Source organism: Aulonocara sp. 'chitande type north' Nkhata Bay, linkage group LG15, assembly GCF_057382095.1.
Source record: "Aulonocara sp. 'chitande type north' Nkhata Bay isolate Kocher_YH1m ecotype deep benthic linkage group LG15, A_spYH_male_GT1.1, whole genome shotgun sequence".
NCBI lineage: Eukaryota > Metazoa > Chordata > Actinopteri > Cichliformes > Cichlidae > Aulonocara > Aulonocara sp. 'chitande type north' Nkhata Bay.
This window is the reverse complement of record NC_141358.1, coordinates 12,707,954-12,724,183: the sequence shown is the minus strand read 5'-3', so window position 1 is coordinate 12,724,183 and position 16,230 is coordinate 12,707,954. Positions and strand designations below refer to the sequence as shown.

General features: G+C 39.7%; 1 protein-coding gene, 1 pseudogene and 1 gene segment (V, D, J or C); 1 reads left to right on the top strand and 2 right to left on the bottom strand.

Moving 5' to 3' along the window:
- Positions 1-199: 199 nt before the first annotated feature.
- LOC147312645 (serine/threonine-protein kinase pim-1-like) lies at positions 200-5,036 on the bottom strand. The gene is made up of 9 exons (XM_086264241.1): positions 4,117-5,036; positions 3,488-3,724; positions 3,237-3,362; positions 3,019-3,113; positions 2,833-2,880; positions 2,530-2,748; positions 2,260-2,440; positions 2,003-2,173; positions 200-1,913 (listed from the first exon to the last, which is right to left on the bottom strand). The coding sequence occupies exons 1-9, from the start codon at positions 4,175-4,177 to the stop codon at positions 1,822-1,824; spliced, it is 1,230 nt and encodes a 409-aa protein (XP_086120367.1). The 5' UTR covers positions 4,178-5,036; the 3' UTR covers positions 200-1,821.
- A 5,310-nt stretch (positions 5,037-10,346) lies between these two features.
- On the bottom strand, positions 10,347-11,219 carry LOC147312644 (immunoglobulin kappa variable 3D-20-like). The segment is given in 2 exon segments: positions 10,347-10,772; positions 10,853-11,219. Coding segments are annotated over 2 exon segments (378 nt in total).
- Positions 11,220-12,020: 801 nt separating this feature from the next.
- On the top strand, positions 12,021-12,136 carry LOC147312643 (U2 spliceosomal RNA; annotated as a pseudogene).
- Positions 12,137-16,230: the final 4,094 nt, after the last annotated feature.

The following is a 16,230-nucleotide window of genomic DNA, read 5'->3' as shown; positions in this document are numbered from 1 at the left end:
GTAATAATTTTCTTTCTCTTTTGTCCATCTGAATCTCGCTACAGCTTAAATAAAAGAAAAGAATGTGTTTTGAATATATTAAACTATTCTCTCTTTTTCTTTCTTTCTTTTTTTCTTGGTGGGTTTTCTTTTGCAATCAAACGCAACATTATACAATTATATAGTATAGTAAGAAATATCCTTTAACTTAATTTAGTATTTGTTTTTTCATTTTTGTTTTTATTGTTTCCCCTTCAGTTTTGTGCTCATAACATGTTCTAATCTGACATATTATGCAGTAAATTATTTTTGCAATAACTTAACAGGCCATTGTGGGAGCCAACATTCACTTATCAAAGACATATTTGTATATTCTGTGGGCTGCTTTATGGTTGTGTCATTTAGAAACATAAGCCACAACAGACTTCCACTGGAGAGTACTTAAAAATTTATTTTTATGTAAAGATATTTTAATAACTACTATATTAAGGGAGAACCTATTGTTACATGGATTAATTGTACAAACTGTAGAGAAATAAGTTTAAGCGTGCAACTTTTTATTCATTTTTAACTGTATTAATGTTTTTATGTTAATACAGCCGCCTCATATCTGTTTCCTCAGTGTTTTTTAAACCATGTACTCCATCTATGAGTAAGAACATGAATAAATTCCTTTCCAAATTTGTAGTTCTTTTTTCCAACACACAGATGAAGGTATTCTTTTGCACCAAGGCGTTAAAGAAATGCTAAGAAAAAATGAAAATACTACGTTGCAACCTGTGTGTGTGTGTGTTTATATATCTGTATCTATATAGATATAGATATATATGTGTATTCGTACCCTTTTTTCATCATCTAGTTTCCTGTGCCAGATCTTCTACTGATCCACTGAGGCAGACATGTAAAAAACATGAACTAAAGCATATTTCTGTATATAAACAGGACTTTAAATCTTTATCAACAGCTACTTTAGAGGAAATTCTTCAATAAACTGCAACCAAAGGCTCAACTCAGAGGACAAAACCCAACCTGTTATAAATAGTGTGACACCAAACTTTCTCTTGTGTAAAGTTACAAATAGGAGTAATTATCCACAGAAGCTTTTATACATAATGAAGTTATAATTCGTCCTGTAGAAATTGTACATTTAAGCTATATAGTTCCCTCTGTGATAACTCTGCTATGAATGCCTCTTATTAACTTTTATGCTTTTACAACCCACTATGAGCAAACACTCAGCAACAGTGGGAAGGAAAAACTCCCTTCTTGAAGGAAAAAACCTCTGGTAGAACCTGGAAATCTGTCTAAACTAGTTGGGGGTTAGAGCAACAGATGCAAGTCTTCAGATCATTTGCAGTGTGACTGTCTTTGTGCACACTTTAACCTGATTCAGTTTTCTTATTTGTCAAAATGCACCATGGGTAAAAAAAACAAAACAAAACAAAATAGTAATGAAGGAGAATCCTCAGCAAAGATGAATTAAACAAGTTTTATTTTGATCCAATTTTACTTTAAGTAAAACACATCTTTATTTGATGACTTTAATGTCATCAAATAAAGACAGTTTTGATGGAGCTCCTGACCCAGCCCAAGCTCTCTATGAAGACGAGGAAAAACTCCCCAGGGGGCCAGATCGATGGGAAGAAACCTCGGGAAAGCCCATTCAAAGAGAGATCCCCTTTCCTGGGATGGCTGGGGGGGTTACAGGAAGTCCGAAAAAGCTAACTTTTTATTTATTTATTTTTTAAGATTGACCCATTCCTGTCCAACAGAAAAAAGAAAGGAGGTTACCACAATGTATCACACTTATATGATAAGGTGTGAATTGTGTGTTTGTGTGTGCTATCTTAGCCAGGGGTGAAGCTGGAGCTCCTCCAGTGTTGGGCGCTTCTCCGGGGCTATAGTTAAACATGCCTCCAAGAAATTCTGGCATTCTTGAAAGAAAGAAAAGATCAAAAAGATGAAGATGATAGTTCTAGTGATCCAAGGCATCAGTGAATCTGGAAGTGTGAAGTTTTCTTACCTGTGGACAGACGCTTTTTGATGCTCAGTTTCTTTGCGAGGAACCTCTCGGTACTAAAGTGCCGTGCATGAAGCGCTTCATACAACACCACTCCCATTTGCCACACCGTGGTGGGTCCACACCTGTAGCAGCTCCTCCTGTACCACTCGGGAGGGGTGTGAAGAGGAGTGCCTAACAAACAGACACAATTACAATTTCTTCTAAAACAAAAGACACAAATTGCTACATCTGTGAAAAGCAGGAGCAGAATATGTTACCATAGAAGACGCGATACAGAGATCGCTGTTTAACAAAGCAGCTCAGTCCAAAGTCAATGATGCGAACTCGAGGCACATCGGAGCCGGTCTCAATCAGAATGTTTTCTCCCTTGATGTCCCGATGAAAGATGTGTTTATCCTCAAGTTCCTTTACAGCATCAACTAGTTGCTTCAGAATGACCTGGAAAAGATGAAAAACACAATAATGAGTTAATGCTTTTCTGCCTTGATTGAATGCTGTACAGTCTAAGGCTCTCCCAGTCAACCTACCTTGGCCTTGTCCTCTGGTAAGGTTCTTCCATATTCTGCTTTGTATTTTTGCAGGTCCACAGCGGGGACAGGTCTCTCCAGCACCAGGATCAGCTCTGTGCCAAGGTCGAACCACTCCAGCAAGGACACAGGTGCTGATATTCCCACTGACCCTTCTGCTTCACCTGCAAGTTTAACCATAATGGCCACTTCCACCGAGAGCATCTTCCCGCTTTCATCCTGAAATATTACAACAAAGTGGATGATGAGGAACGCCGCATTCAATCCAGTAATGTAAAACTAATTCAAGTGTTGGACGCTTACCGCCACTTTGCAGTAGACTTTATTTTTGGGAATGTGTTTGATGGCAACCTAGAAGACACAGAGCATTGGTGAGCATTTCCTCAGTATGACATAATGAAAGGTGGAAACACAGCAGACGTCTCAGTTTACGATATTATCCATTATCTGCGTTACTGCCTGTCTTACTACCATCATCTGAACACTTACTGGAAAACGATCTTCTATCCGGTAGCCAGAAAACACTGCTCCGCAGCCTCCTTCTCCGAGCTGGTGCTCCTCCACATATCTGGCTTGGAATTCACCTGAACAGACAAAACAGCAAATCTTGTTTTATTACAGCTGTGACACAAATTACTCTCCTCTGTAGCCTAAATGTTCCTTTTGCCCTTCCCCTGAATATAAAACCCAAGCTGCTTGCTACTTACGTTTTTGGTCTGCCACTGATTTTTTGTCCTGGTCCACATTCCTTTTTTTTTTCTTGGGTGACTCTCTGTCGTCTCCCGTGGCCTTTCTTTTGCCATTTTTTGCGCACACCTGTTTGTTGTTCAAGTCTGGAGATGTGGAAAACACCAAAAGCATATCAGCTCACTGGATGATAGACACAAACACTAAACACCAATATCTTAAACCTAGCAACCACACTTAATCTACCCCCTTATTCAACTAATTAGCCTACCTTTACCAGAGTCCAACGAGGAGGATGCTTGCTCCTTGTCACCGCTCATATGGTCAAGAAGTTTAGCCCTCTTTGCTCTCTTTGTTGTGTCCTCTTCATCTTGCACAACCTTGCGCTTCACTCCTTTGACCACATCTGAGCTGGTGGAAGGACCAGCCTGCTCAGCGACCCTCCTCCTTTTCATTGGGGTCTTCTTTTCAGGACTGGCCTTTCTTTTAGCAGTCCTGCTCTTACAATCTATAAACGACAACAACACAGTGGTGAAAAAGAGTCCCCGACATCAAGACTGGAAGCAGTTTGATGGCAAAGAATTTGAAATTGCTTTTGCTTAAATGATCACAAGTTTAATCTTGGGATGAAAAAAATAACTGATCAGTGCGAGTTGATACTAGGTTTACTAAGTCTTAGATCTTGATGGCACTTGTTGGTCTGTTTTTACTGTTGAGTCCAAGAATAAACTTATTACATTATTTTACCAAAAGACCGGTAACCTTTCTTTGATTAGACATCTTGTATTAAAGCTATTTTCAATTAAACATATGATTCAATTGCTCCAAAAATGATTCACACAGTGTCAACATTTCTAGGATTTGGATTTTACCAGGATTTGATTTTATTATTTTACTTACCTTGATCTCCCGAATCTTTCTTATCGGCTGGAGTGGCAATTTTTCTTGTTTCCTTTTTCATTGTAATTTCGGAGACCCTTTAAAATCGAAAATGTAAACCGTAATGAGCTAAGATTGAGTTAATATTCCTTCAAATGTGCACCCTTCAAATGCTTGACTTTTCTAACTGAATTCTGTAAGTGAGCTTTATAAGTAAACTCTGGAAACTACGGCAACACAACATAGAATCTTGCCTTTCAGTGACTTCACTGACTGCCAGTAGTTCAAAGTAGTTTACAGAAAAACACTGGCAGACAAAGCCATAATATTTCTTATAATTCAATCATTTCATATCAATTAAACAGTTTCTTTCATTATCTTTCATCATTTGTATAAAGACCTCATCTATGGATGACAGTATGAAGATTTGTGGTTGACCACACACATTATAATAAACACAGTGTCAGCTACATTGTCATCTGATTTAAAGTATTTATTATGTACATTTAACTGTCATGGTAGTGAGTCTGTGACCCAGTGTTTTGTGTTTGTTCATTTATATTCATTGATTATTCTTATGTATGTTTTTGGTTCTCTTTATTGTTTTCTTCTTGTGTTATATTCTTAGGCTTTAGGTTTCTGTTACTTTGCCTTGCCCCTGTGTCCCACGTGTCATGTCTAGTCACTCTTGTTTCCATGTTCCCCAATTTCTCCCCAGTCAGTCATGTCTCTGTGTCAACTCTGTGTCTTTGTAAAAGTCTCTTGTTTGCTGTTTTACTTTGATAGTCATGTGTGCTGTGTTAGTGTTTTCATGTCTGTGAAGGTTCTCAGTCATCTAGGTCATCGTAGTCTAAGGAGTTTGGAAAGAAAGCGTCTGGACTTGAAGTTGCTTGAAGATGTTTCACCTTCTCGGATGAAAAGAACTTAAACTTTGCTTGAACATCTTCAAGCAACTTAAAGAAGTCCAGACGTTTTCTTTCTAAGCTCCTTAGACTATGTTAGTGTTTTCAGTTTTCCTTCCCCATGGTCTTGTTGTTTGTGATTTCTCGCAGCTGTGCTCTCATCCTGTGTCTTATTCCCTCATTTATCCCTCTGTGTATTTAAGCCCATTGTTTTCCTCTGTTTGCTGTTGGGTTATCTGTGTATCATCCATGACAATTAAATGAAATAGCAAATGCAACTACAATTTCAATGAGATTCATTCCTGGCATTCTACTGCGGTGGCTGAAAGTAGACACCAAGCATTATCACTGTAACTGATGTAAATATTGGACTTGGAGGGGATTCGTCTGATAGACTGATGCAAACATTACTGTGAGGAAATTTTTGAATCTCCCAATTTTCTTTCTTTCTGAAAGAAAGAAAGTTGGTTACTGTATCACATTTGTATGGCAAGATGTGAATTCAGTATGCGTGTGTGTTTGTGTCAGAGAGGAGTTTATCTGAGCCAGGGGTAAAGCAGGAGGTCCTCCAGCATTGGGCACTTCTCCAGGACTTTGTTAAAACTTGTTTTCAAGACGTCTGAAATGAAAGAAGGACAAGAGATATCGAGATGATAATTCCAGTGATTCAAGCGATCACATTGATTTTCTGCAAAATTTTCGTTTTGAGAGTCATTCGGCTGGGCAGGGGGTATAACACATCTGCAATGCAGCAACATCTGCTCTCTGGGCCTGTGTGAGAGTGTTATCTCAATGGCGGGAATGAGGATGTTGGAATTTGGCATCTCAGGCACCAACTCATCTCTTTCCTTAACCGGGCTCACCAGAGATTGGTTTCAGCCTCTCTCCATGCTTTAAGGAGGTTGAGTTGATAAATCTGACTGGCCCCTCCCCTGTCTGACCCTATCTCTTCATAGTCAACACCAATGTTCTCACCGTGTGACCATGAACGGTCCTTACCACTTGGCAAGTAATTTCGAGCTAGAAGAAGGGAGTAAGACAAGCACTTTATGTCCCTGTGAAAATACAACTACATTTTATCAAATATCACTAAGCAGTCCTTACCTTTAAATACAGCCTGGTTTCTTTCTCTTTCTTTCTATATCTCTGAGTGAAGTTAGCTCTCATTCTTTCTCTTCCTGTGAAATACAGCAAGTAGAGCTTTAGATAGCAACACACTGTAACACAGTTAGTGTTTGTTGAGGTGATAGAAATGCTGCATTTGAAATTACCTGACACAACATTTTACTCCCTTTTATGTTCACTCCTTTTTTTCTGAAGTACCGCAAATTATGGGCACGTGGGGTTGTTCTGGTGTTGTGCTAAAAATAAATAAATCAACACTACAGTACATGGTTTGTTCTTTCATCTCTTTTTATGCGACATCCTCTACTGATTAAAACGCGACTGCCTTTCACTGTTTAGGCTCAAATCTCATTGTTTGAAGGCCTGCAGTGACGTGAAATATTAACTTCCCCCAAATGCGTTAAACCCAAAGTAACGAGTTTGTTTTGAAAATATACGGAGTGGAAACTACAGATATTTGTAGTTTTGCACGTCTTTCTTCCTCCACCAGAGGCCATAGGCGCTGTCGATCTTGTATGTCCTCCTGCAGCAACATCTCTGTGAAGCTGATGCCTTCTTGCTTGCAGGTTGAAGAATCTTTGGTGCGCCTCCACAATTCTTCTTTAATTCGCCTCTGTGTGAATAGAATAATGATGTTTCTGTTTCTGCCATCAACTTGTTTCCCTAAGCGGTGGACAATATCAACAGCCTCTTCTAAGTTCAAGTCAGGGGCAATCTTCTGAAGCGTTTGCAAAACCTTCACTCTAATGTTTTCGTCTTTGTCTTCCTTCACCCCTTTCAGTTTTAGGCACCACCTCATTCGGTAGCGCTCTTGTTCTCTCACTCTTCTTTTCAAGTCTTCGTTTTCTTTAAGCAGCAGTTCATTCGCATTTGCCAGTTTAACAACTTTCAGTTTGCAATCAGCTATCTCTGCAGCGTTAAACTCTACAGCCTTAGCCAAGCTGGCAACCATAGCTGCACTTTGTCTGTTTTGTTCCTTGATATCCTCCAGTTGTGCTTCAAATTTTTTGTCAAGTCCCATAATGGCTTCAAAAATAGTTTTATTGGAGATATCATCTTCCTTCGCTGAAGATTTTGTTCTTTTCTTTCCTCTGGCGGTTGTTTTCGTCTCCCTGTGAGGTGTCATGCCGAGCAGATGTCAGAATTGAGTTGACTCTTTTGGTGATTACAGTTTGTCCGGGCGGGCTGTGCGTCTTATTTCATCTGCAGACACGTCGTTGGATGAGGAACAGCTCATGTTGGCATCAGTGGCAGTCAGGATGGCGGCATCTTCCAGAGGGAAGGTCAGGTCGCTGGTCTCTCTGAGCAGGACGCTGTCCACCAACAAGCCCGGTTCCACGGCTGGAGATTACCCTCCTCCGGCTGAAGCCCCCGCTTTTCCCCCGAACAGCGAGCCAGCCGCGGCACCTCACCCAAAAGCAGCGGCTGCTCCGTGCTCCTCTTCCCCAGTCAGGGCAGCCAGTTTGTGGGCATGGGCAGAGGACTTTTGAAATACCCCAACATTAAAGAAATGTTCACCATAGCCCAGAAGATCCTGGGTTACGACCTGCTGTCTCTGTGTCTGGAGGGCCCCGAGGACGAGCTGCAGAAAACCCCAAAGTAAGTGCCAGATAAATGTCTGGAAAAGGACAATAACTGCAGGTCCTGCCTTCTTAAATGTGGCCATTTTATCTTTTTTTAAAAAAAAAAAATACTGCTACAGTAATATTAATTTATATTTAAAATGTGCGCACATTATGTATGAAGGTGTGGATGAATGATGCTTGTTGTAAGAAAGCATTTTGAGTGCCCAGTAGAAGAGCATCTTTCAAATGCAAAGTTTCTCATTTCAACTTTAATTACTGCACATGATTAAGGCGATAAGAGTAAATAAGGCTTCCAACAGTGGTTATTTCTTATTATCATATCTTATTTTTATTGGTTTTATCAGTAGATTGTTGTTTCACTCCCACCAAAAACATCACCGTAAATAATCTTCTGATTCTGAATGACCATTTAAAAAAATAAACAAATTGTTCTGAGTTAATTTCAGTTACGGATGTATCAGTGACGTAAATGATATATTGGTCATAATCGGGAGGCTGTTACATTTTTATTTTTTTTTTACTTGTTTTGACTTGTCTTTCTGGGGCGATGAACTTTGCAGAAGGTAGAAAGATTTCTTTTTGGGGGGTTTTTTGTGCATTTGTTAGCAAGAAGAGGCAGTCGCTTATTAAGCTTAACGCAGGAATGCTTTACAAACATTCAGAGATGGACTTACACACTTGCTTTACTTCTCTCGGGGATAACTTTGTCGGAGATGAAATGCCAGGTTGCTAGCGAAGCTCCAAATGCTATCCAGACCACCGACAGGTCCCGCATGCCACAGCCGCTATATCACGTGATGCATACTGCTCCGACGTGCTAACGTTCTGAGGTGAGTTACGGCATGTTGCAAGTTTTGCGAGGTGATTTCGTGATATTTAATGGATCGGATTACATTTTTTATTTTTCTCCGATATCCGATCCAGTAATTTAGGTCAGTATCGGACCGATACCGATACGTAATATCGGATCGGTCCATCTCTAATTTATATAATGTCAATACTATCAAATTTATTCTGATTTATGTTTATTTATGTTCTTAGGGCTGCGCTCTTCTGGACAGAGATCTCTGATGTTGTTCCTGGGATCTGCTGGAGCCGCTCACCTAGCTTGGGAGTCACCAAACCGAGTGTTCCAATTACCACTGGGACCACTGTTACCTTAACCCTCCACATCTTCTCGAGCTCTTCTCTGAGCCTTTGGTATTTCTCAAGCTTCTCGTGCTCCTTTTTCCTGATGCTGTGCAGGGTGTACCCTGCCTCTCGCCCTATGACAGCTGAGATAGGCTCCAGCGCCCCCCGTGACCCTGAAAAGGATAAGCGGAAGCAAATGGATGGATGGATGGATGGATGGATGAATTTCAAATAAGCTCAATGTTTGTTTATTGTGCTTTAGTTATTTGTTGGCATTAGTTTATTTGTAAAATGATCCCATGCAATACAATTCTACTGTACTGCATTCTTTTTTGTTATTTTTATTCATCAGTCATCAACAACAAAGTTTGTTTTGTTTGTTTGGGGAATGTATTTTTTCGATCTGTTAGTTTTTGCAAATAAAAAAACTTTTAGTTTTTGTATTTCTATTTCGGATAACAGAGAAGCATATTTTTAACATAACTGCTGTGTACTGTAAACAATCGCTTTCAAGCACATTCACAGATCATTACGTTGTGGTTTATGAGCACTAGTGCTAATCATTTAAACAAGTAAATGGCCTGCATTTGTATAGCGCTTTTCTAGTCCCTAAGGACCCCAAAGCGCTTCACACTACATTCAGTCATTCACACACTGGCGATAGCAAGCTACATTGTAGCCACAGCTGCCCTGGGACGCACTGACAGAGGCGGACACTGGCGCCACCGGGCCCTCTGACCACCACCAGTAGGCAAACATGGGGTTAGTATCTTGCCCAAGGATATTTGGCATGCAGCCAGGAGGCAGCCTGGGATCAAACCACCAACCATCTGATTAGTGGCTGACCTGCTCTGCCACCTGAGCTACAGCCACCCAATAGTAAAATACTTAAAACACATTCAAGTATTCTTGACAGAATTGCAGTGTGCAGAAAAGACACTGAGTAAATACTGTATATTTCCTTCCCATGAGTATTATGTCAGTCAGTTTGATCGTCATCATTTTTACAAATGATAGAAAAATATATACCATAATAATACAATAGCTACAATAAATCACACCGTGTTCTTAAAAATGGTTGTAAAAGAATCAAACATTTATCACTAGTGTCCTTATCCTCACACTTCTATATTTTCCTTCTGCCTTAAAAATATGTTTCTGAATAATCAAAACTAAATGTAAATGAAGATGGTGTAGAAGCTCTAAACTAGCTTCAGTATAGCTTTATATATATTTTTTAAACTGCATGTTAACTACACTTTTTTTTAAATGATAAGTTAAACTGCTGTTGGACAGTTAGACCTGTGAGTAGTATCTATAAAATTTCTGTTATTAAGAATAGCTTGCAGCAACATATAATACTATATGTTGGATAGTTTGGTTTATGTGATCTGATGTGAGTAAATGAGATGTACATATTTCAGTGCTTTCCTCTTTATGCCTTAATAATGAAGATTAAAAAGGATTTAAAAATGGAGGATTTAGTGTTTAATAGCACATTACAGGGTTTCTTTTATGGGTCTTTTTTTTTTTTGCATGTGAAAGTTTCTAAAAAAGCAGAAGTACTAATGAGGAGGTTTTTGTCACTGTCTAAATCACTGTGGTACAGCTGCACTGGCAGAGTCATCCCATGTCTGACAGTAATACACTGCAGAGTCTCCTGTCTCTGCTCGCTTGATAATGAACTGGTAATCAATGTTTGATGAGGACTTAGAGTTGAATCTGTCTGAGGAGAATCCTGTACCAAAGCTGGGTGAGCTGCTAGAATGATAAAATCTTAGAACATACTGAGGAACCGTTCCAGGAACTTGTTTATACCATCTAACAGAATTCCCATCATCTCTCTCTATGTTACAGTTGAGAACAACTTCTTGACCTGGAGAAACTGTGTGGACAGCAGGTGTTTGGGTCAACACAATCACTGCATCAACATCTGCCAGGAAACACAGAAAAAATAGAAGTTTAAAGTTTAGCTCTAAATATGGACTAAAAAATGGAATAAGAAGATCTTACATGTTAGAGCAGTGATGAGAGTGCAGAAGGTCCACAGCATGTTGTCAGTGTGAGGTGTAAATGATCTTTACTGTTTAGAGATGTGAGTAGGAGAAGAGAGCTGGAGCTTATAAAGAGGAGAGGCAAACTAAAGGAGGAGGAGATTAAAGAAAACTACTTTCACTCATAGATTAAATGATTCATGAGCAGTTTCACATTGTTGTTCATTGTTGTTTCCGATTCATATTCATCATTCATGCTCAAGTCTGTCATAAAATAATATTCTTGAAAAAGTTGTTGTAGCTGTTAGTGTGGCTCTCATTTTGGCCTTCTGTTGCTGTAGCCCATCTGCTTCAAAGTCAGATGTACGGTGCTCCCAAACATGCTCTTCTGCATAGCTTGTTTTGAAACATTGCACCAAAAACTGCTGCTCGCTGGATATTTTCTCATTTGAGTCCTCCATCCCTGTAAACCCTATGGCCGAGTGGTTAAGGCGTTGGACTTAAGCTCCAATGAGCGCATGCTCTCGTGGGTTCAAACCCCACTCCTGGTATAATTTGGAGCCTCATGACTGGTAAACTGAAATGTATCTATGGGAGCAACAATGATCAATAGGAGTTTTTAGGAATTTGCTGTGAGCAATATCCCCCCACCCAGTCACCCCCAAAAAAGCTGGGATGAAAGACAAATGAGAGGTCTGTGCCAAGGTCGCCCCCTCTCAGTCTTACTGTACATGTTATATGTAGAACCGTTGGCTTGTGCAATTAGGGAAAGCCCAGACATAACAGGAATACAGTTACCGGGAGGAGAAACATTAAAAATGTAACAGTATGTAATTATCATATTATGAAAACAATTATAACGCCAAGAAAGTTATAAAAATGAATTGAAGACGCTCCGTCTCAACGACCGCTGATTGGACTGCAGGCGACCACGTGATTTTGAATCTCATTAACCGGCATGCGCTGACCGGCGTTTCAGAAACTAAAGTGTCGTCATATATGTGGCGCCGTTTAAAAACTGAAACATGCCGACCATAGTTATATTGTGATGTTTCGGAGGTAAAACGTCAGTAAAACATCGACCTGTCCTCTACCATTTGTTAGAAGGCGACTGTGTTCTTCATTGTAACCATGAGTTAGAGTTGCAGTAAGCAGAATGAGTCGTTTCTGTCGTGCGATATGTGGGTATCGTTTCTCGGCCTTTTGGCTAAGATCAAGTGTAGTATCTGTTCTTATCAGTTACAAGGCGAGAAGCAATGTAGGATGGCGGCGACGTCGGCCAATTTTTCGGAGAGGAATACATGGTCGTATGGAACGAGGAATACCTTGAGATTCGAACTAATGGATAAAGAAAAGGATTTCCATGACAGAATTAACTTCGGACGAAGGATTCTTTATGATGCATTGAAGGTACAACCAGAGGAAATCTACTGCCTCCAGCAAAGCACGGCAAGTAAGCACTATGACGTGACTTTTTGCACGGGAGAGTACGCGGAGGAGGTGAGAAAGAGATGTGGTACAGAAGAAAATGAAGAACTAAAAAAATATATGGTAACCCCGTTATACAGGAACGATTATAGGATTTTAACGGTGCACATGTATAATCCCTGGGTTACAGAAGAGACCATTAAGTACTTCCTGGGGCGGTACGTTACAGTGCTCCCAGGGGTACGAAAAATAAAGGACGGGCTAGGCCTATGGACTGGAAAAAGACAGTTTCGGGTAAAACTTAAAATGGATATGACAACGGAAGATGGATACTGCCACCCGCCTGCAGTGTTTTCCATCGGAGCAGACAGAGGTTTTTTGGTGTATGCAGGACAGCCACAAGCATGCAGAAAATGCGGCAGTACGGGACATAATGCAGACAATTGTGAGCAGGTGAGGTGTAGGAGCTGCAGGAAAAATGGCCATATCACAAGAGACTGCAAAGAGCCTAGAAGGTGTCACTTATGTGGCTCAGATACACATATGGCAAGAGATTGCACTAGGCCCAGATCATATTCGGAAGCAGCTAAAGCAGGGACCGAGGTAGAGCGGTATGAAGAAACGGATATAGGAACAAATATTGGGGAAAGCGCACAAGAGGCGCCACCAGCAGAAAGGAATCAGACTAATGAGGAAGAAGGGGGGGGGGGAGAGGATGGGGCCGAACAAGGAAAAGAAGAAGGCGATAAGATGGGGGAGAAAAATGGGGAGAAGCAGTGCGAAGAAGGACAAATATGGGAAGTGGCAGCTAAGCCACGAAGAAAGTCGGCCAAAAGGCGTAGGAAAGTGAGCTCGGGAGTCCCTCCAGGAGAGACTAATTTGAAAGAAGGTAAAGGAGAGCGGATGGAAGAGGGAGGGGAGATGGGAGCGTATGTGTTGAGAGGGACGCAGACTGAATGTATGCACACACCAATGAGTGATTTAACGAGTGATGGAGACGTTGAAGAAGAAGAAGTAGAAAGTGAAGAAAGATCGGAAGATTCATTTATAAAAAATTTGCTGGCGCAAGTCAACATGGACTAATAAGGGAGGGGAAAATGGACGACAGAGGTTTTTCTTTTTTTTTCTTTTTCGGCTCTAATTTTGTAAAGTTTTCCTTTTTTTCAGGGGATATGAAGATCAAAAAGACAACTAGGAGATGGTATCTGTTTTTTTCTTTTGTTTCTTTGTTATAAAATTATTAAGTGCCCTCTGTTTAGGTGTATAGATACCCCTTTTTTTACTACAAAATGGTGAGGTTCCGAATAATTACGTTAAATGTAAGGGGGTTAAAAAATGCCAGAAAAAGACAAATGGTATATGAATTTCTGTTGTTTTATAATTTTGATGTATGTTTATTACAGGAGGTACATTTGAAGGACGAGAAGGATGTTGTTATTTTTTCGGAGCAGTGGAGGGGGGGTGAATCGGCATGGAGTATAGGAGGAGTATATGGGACAGGGGTGGGAGTGTTGTGTGGAAATAAAAGTATAAAAATAAAAGAAAGTTATACGGTGATACAGGGAAGAGTGATGGTGGTAGATGTAGAAAAAAACGGGGTCCAAAGCCGGATAATAAATGTGTATGCACATGTGGATCCAAAACAAAGAAGAGAACTCCTTTTGTCGATGGACACTTGTTTTATTACAAGGAAAAATATTATAGTGGGAGGGGATTTTAATGTATCTTTAGAAAAAGAAAAATTTTCTCTCCCATTAAAGACATTTATAAGACAATACGGGTTAACGGATGTTATGGGCAGACTTCTGGGGAAAAAAGTAGGGTATACATGGAGAAATACAAGGGGGGTACAGAGTAGGTTGGACTATATTTTGATAGATAAAAAGTGTAAAATTAAAGGGGGAAAAACGATTCCGGTTCTACTCACGGATCACCAGGCGGTAGAGGTGGATTTGGAGATAGAAGGGATGGAATACGGGAAGGGATATTGGAAATTAAATAATGAGGTGTTAAAGGAAAAAGATTATAGGGATAAATTTTTAGAGATCTTCCCTTTATGGGTGAAAGTAAAAGAACTTTATGGAAAAAAAGGGGATTGGTGGGAGGATGTAAAATGCAAGATAAAAAAATTTACGATAGAATATTGTACAGATAGATCTAAACGTAGAAAAGAAGAATTTAATATGTTACAAAAAGAGATAGAACATATTTATGTTATACAAAAGGAGGGGAAGGAAAAAAATGTAGATTTGAAAATTGAAGACTTAAAGGTGAGGCAAGAAGAGTTATTAGAGAGGAAGGCAAGAGCAGAAACATATAAATTAAAACAGAAAGAGTATGAGGAAGATGAAAGGTGTTCCGCATATTTTTTTAAAAAGATGAAAAGTAGGGATAAAAGGGGGGTTATAGAGAAATTGGAAAAGGATGGGAAGGAGATTATAGGGAGGGAAAGCATGTTGGGGGTAGTAAAAGAATATTACGAGGATTTATTTAGAAAAGAAAAAGTAGGGACAGAAAAAAGAGATGTTCTTTTGGGGTCATTAAAGAGGAGATTAGTAGAGGAAGATAGGGAGTTTCTGGAAAGGGAAATAACGATGGAAGAGGCATATAAGGTGGTGAAGGGAATGAAGGTAAATAGGGTACCAGGAATAGATGGATTAACGAAAGAATTTTATGAGGTATTTTGGGGAGTGATAGGGTTACATTTGTTGGAGGTCTTTAAAGAAATATTAGAGGGGGAAGAGATGGCGGAGAGTATGAGGACGGGTGTGATTTCGTTATTATTTAAGAAAGGGAATCCTCATTTACTTGATAATTATAGACCGCTCACTATGTTATGTGTAGATTATAAGATTTTAAGTAAGATAATTGCAAATAGATTGGTAGGGGTAATGTCGGATATAGTGGGAAGTGATCAAACGTGTGGGGTGAAGGGGAGACAAATTTCATGGAATATACAATTACATAGAGACATACTTGCATATGTAAAGGATAGAAAAATGGCGGCAATCTGTGTAAGTTTAGACCAACAAAAGGCATTTGATAGGCTAGATTACGAAATTTTGTGGGAGGTAATGACTAAGATGGGCTTGGGAAAACAATTTATAAGGTGGGTGAGGATCCTTTATAAAGAGATATATTCAAAAATCAAATTGAACGGGTTCCTCACGGAAAAAGTTCATCAAGCGAGGGGGTTGAGACAAGGGTGCCCGTTATCGGTGGTACTCTATGTATTATATGTTGAACCATTGGCTTGTGCGATTCGGGAAAATAAAAGAGTGAGGGGGATAATGATGCCGGGGGGGGAATGTTTGAAAATATCTCAATATGCGGATGATACTATACTATATTTAGCGGACGACGACAGTTTAAGAGAAGTTGTGGAAATATTAAAAATATATGAAGAAGTTACAGGATCAAAAATAAATAAGGAAAAGACAAAATATAAGTACTTGGGGACGTGGGAAGGTAGAAGGGAAAATATTTGTGATTATACTTTGTGTGAAGGTCCTATGGACATTCTAGGAATTTCTTTTGGGAATAATGAGGGCGATGCTATTTGGAACTGGAAGGGGAAGATGGCAGAGGTGGAAAGGAAATTACGACTATGGAAAATGAGGAAGCTTACAATTACTGGGAAGGTGTTAGTGATAAAGAGTGAGGTGGTGCCGAAATTATTGTATCTAGGCTATGTGTTCCCGATGCCACAAGTATTTAGAGCACAAATAATGAGGGGAATATTTAACTTTATATGGGGAGGTTACGAGTACGTAAAGAGAGTACAAATGTATCAGGAGGTTGCCGATGGGGGAAAAGGGGTACCGAACATTCCGTTAAAGTTAGATACGATTTTTTATGCAAATGTGTGTACGCTGTTAAAGAAGCCATATATTCATAAATGTCAGATATTGTTATGGTTCTGGTTAGCTATTCCATACCGGTTTTTAATTGGGTGGGAAAATCAGGGGC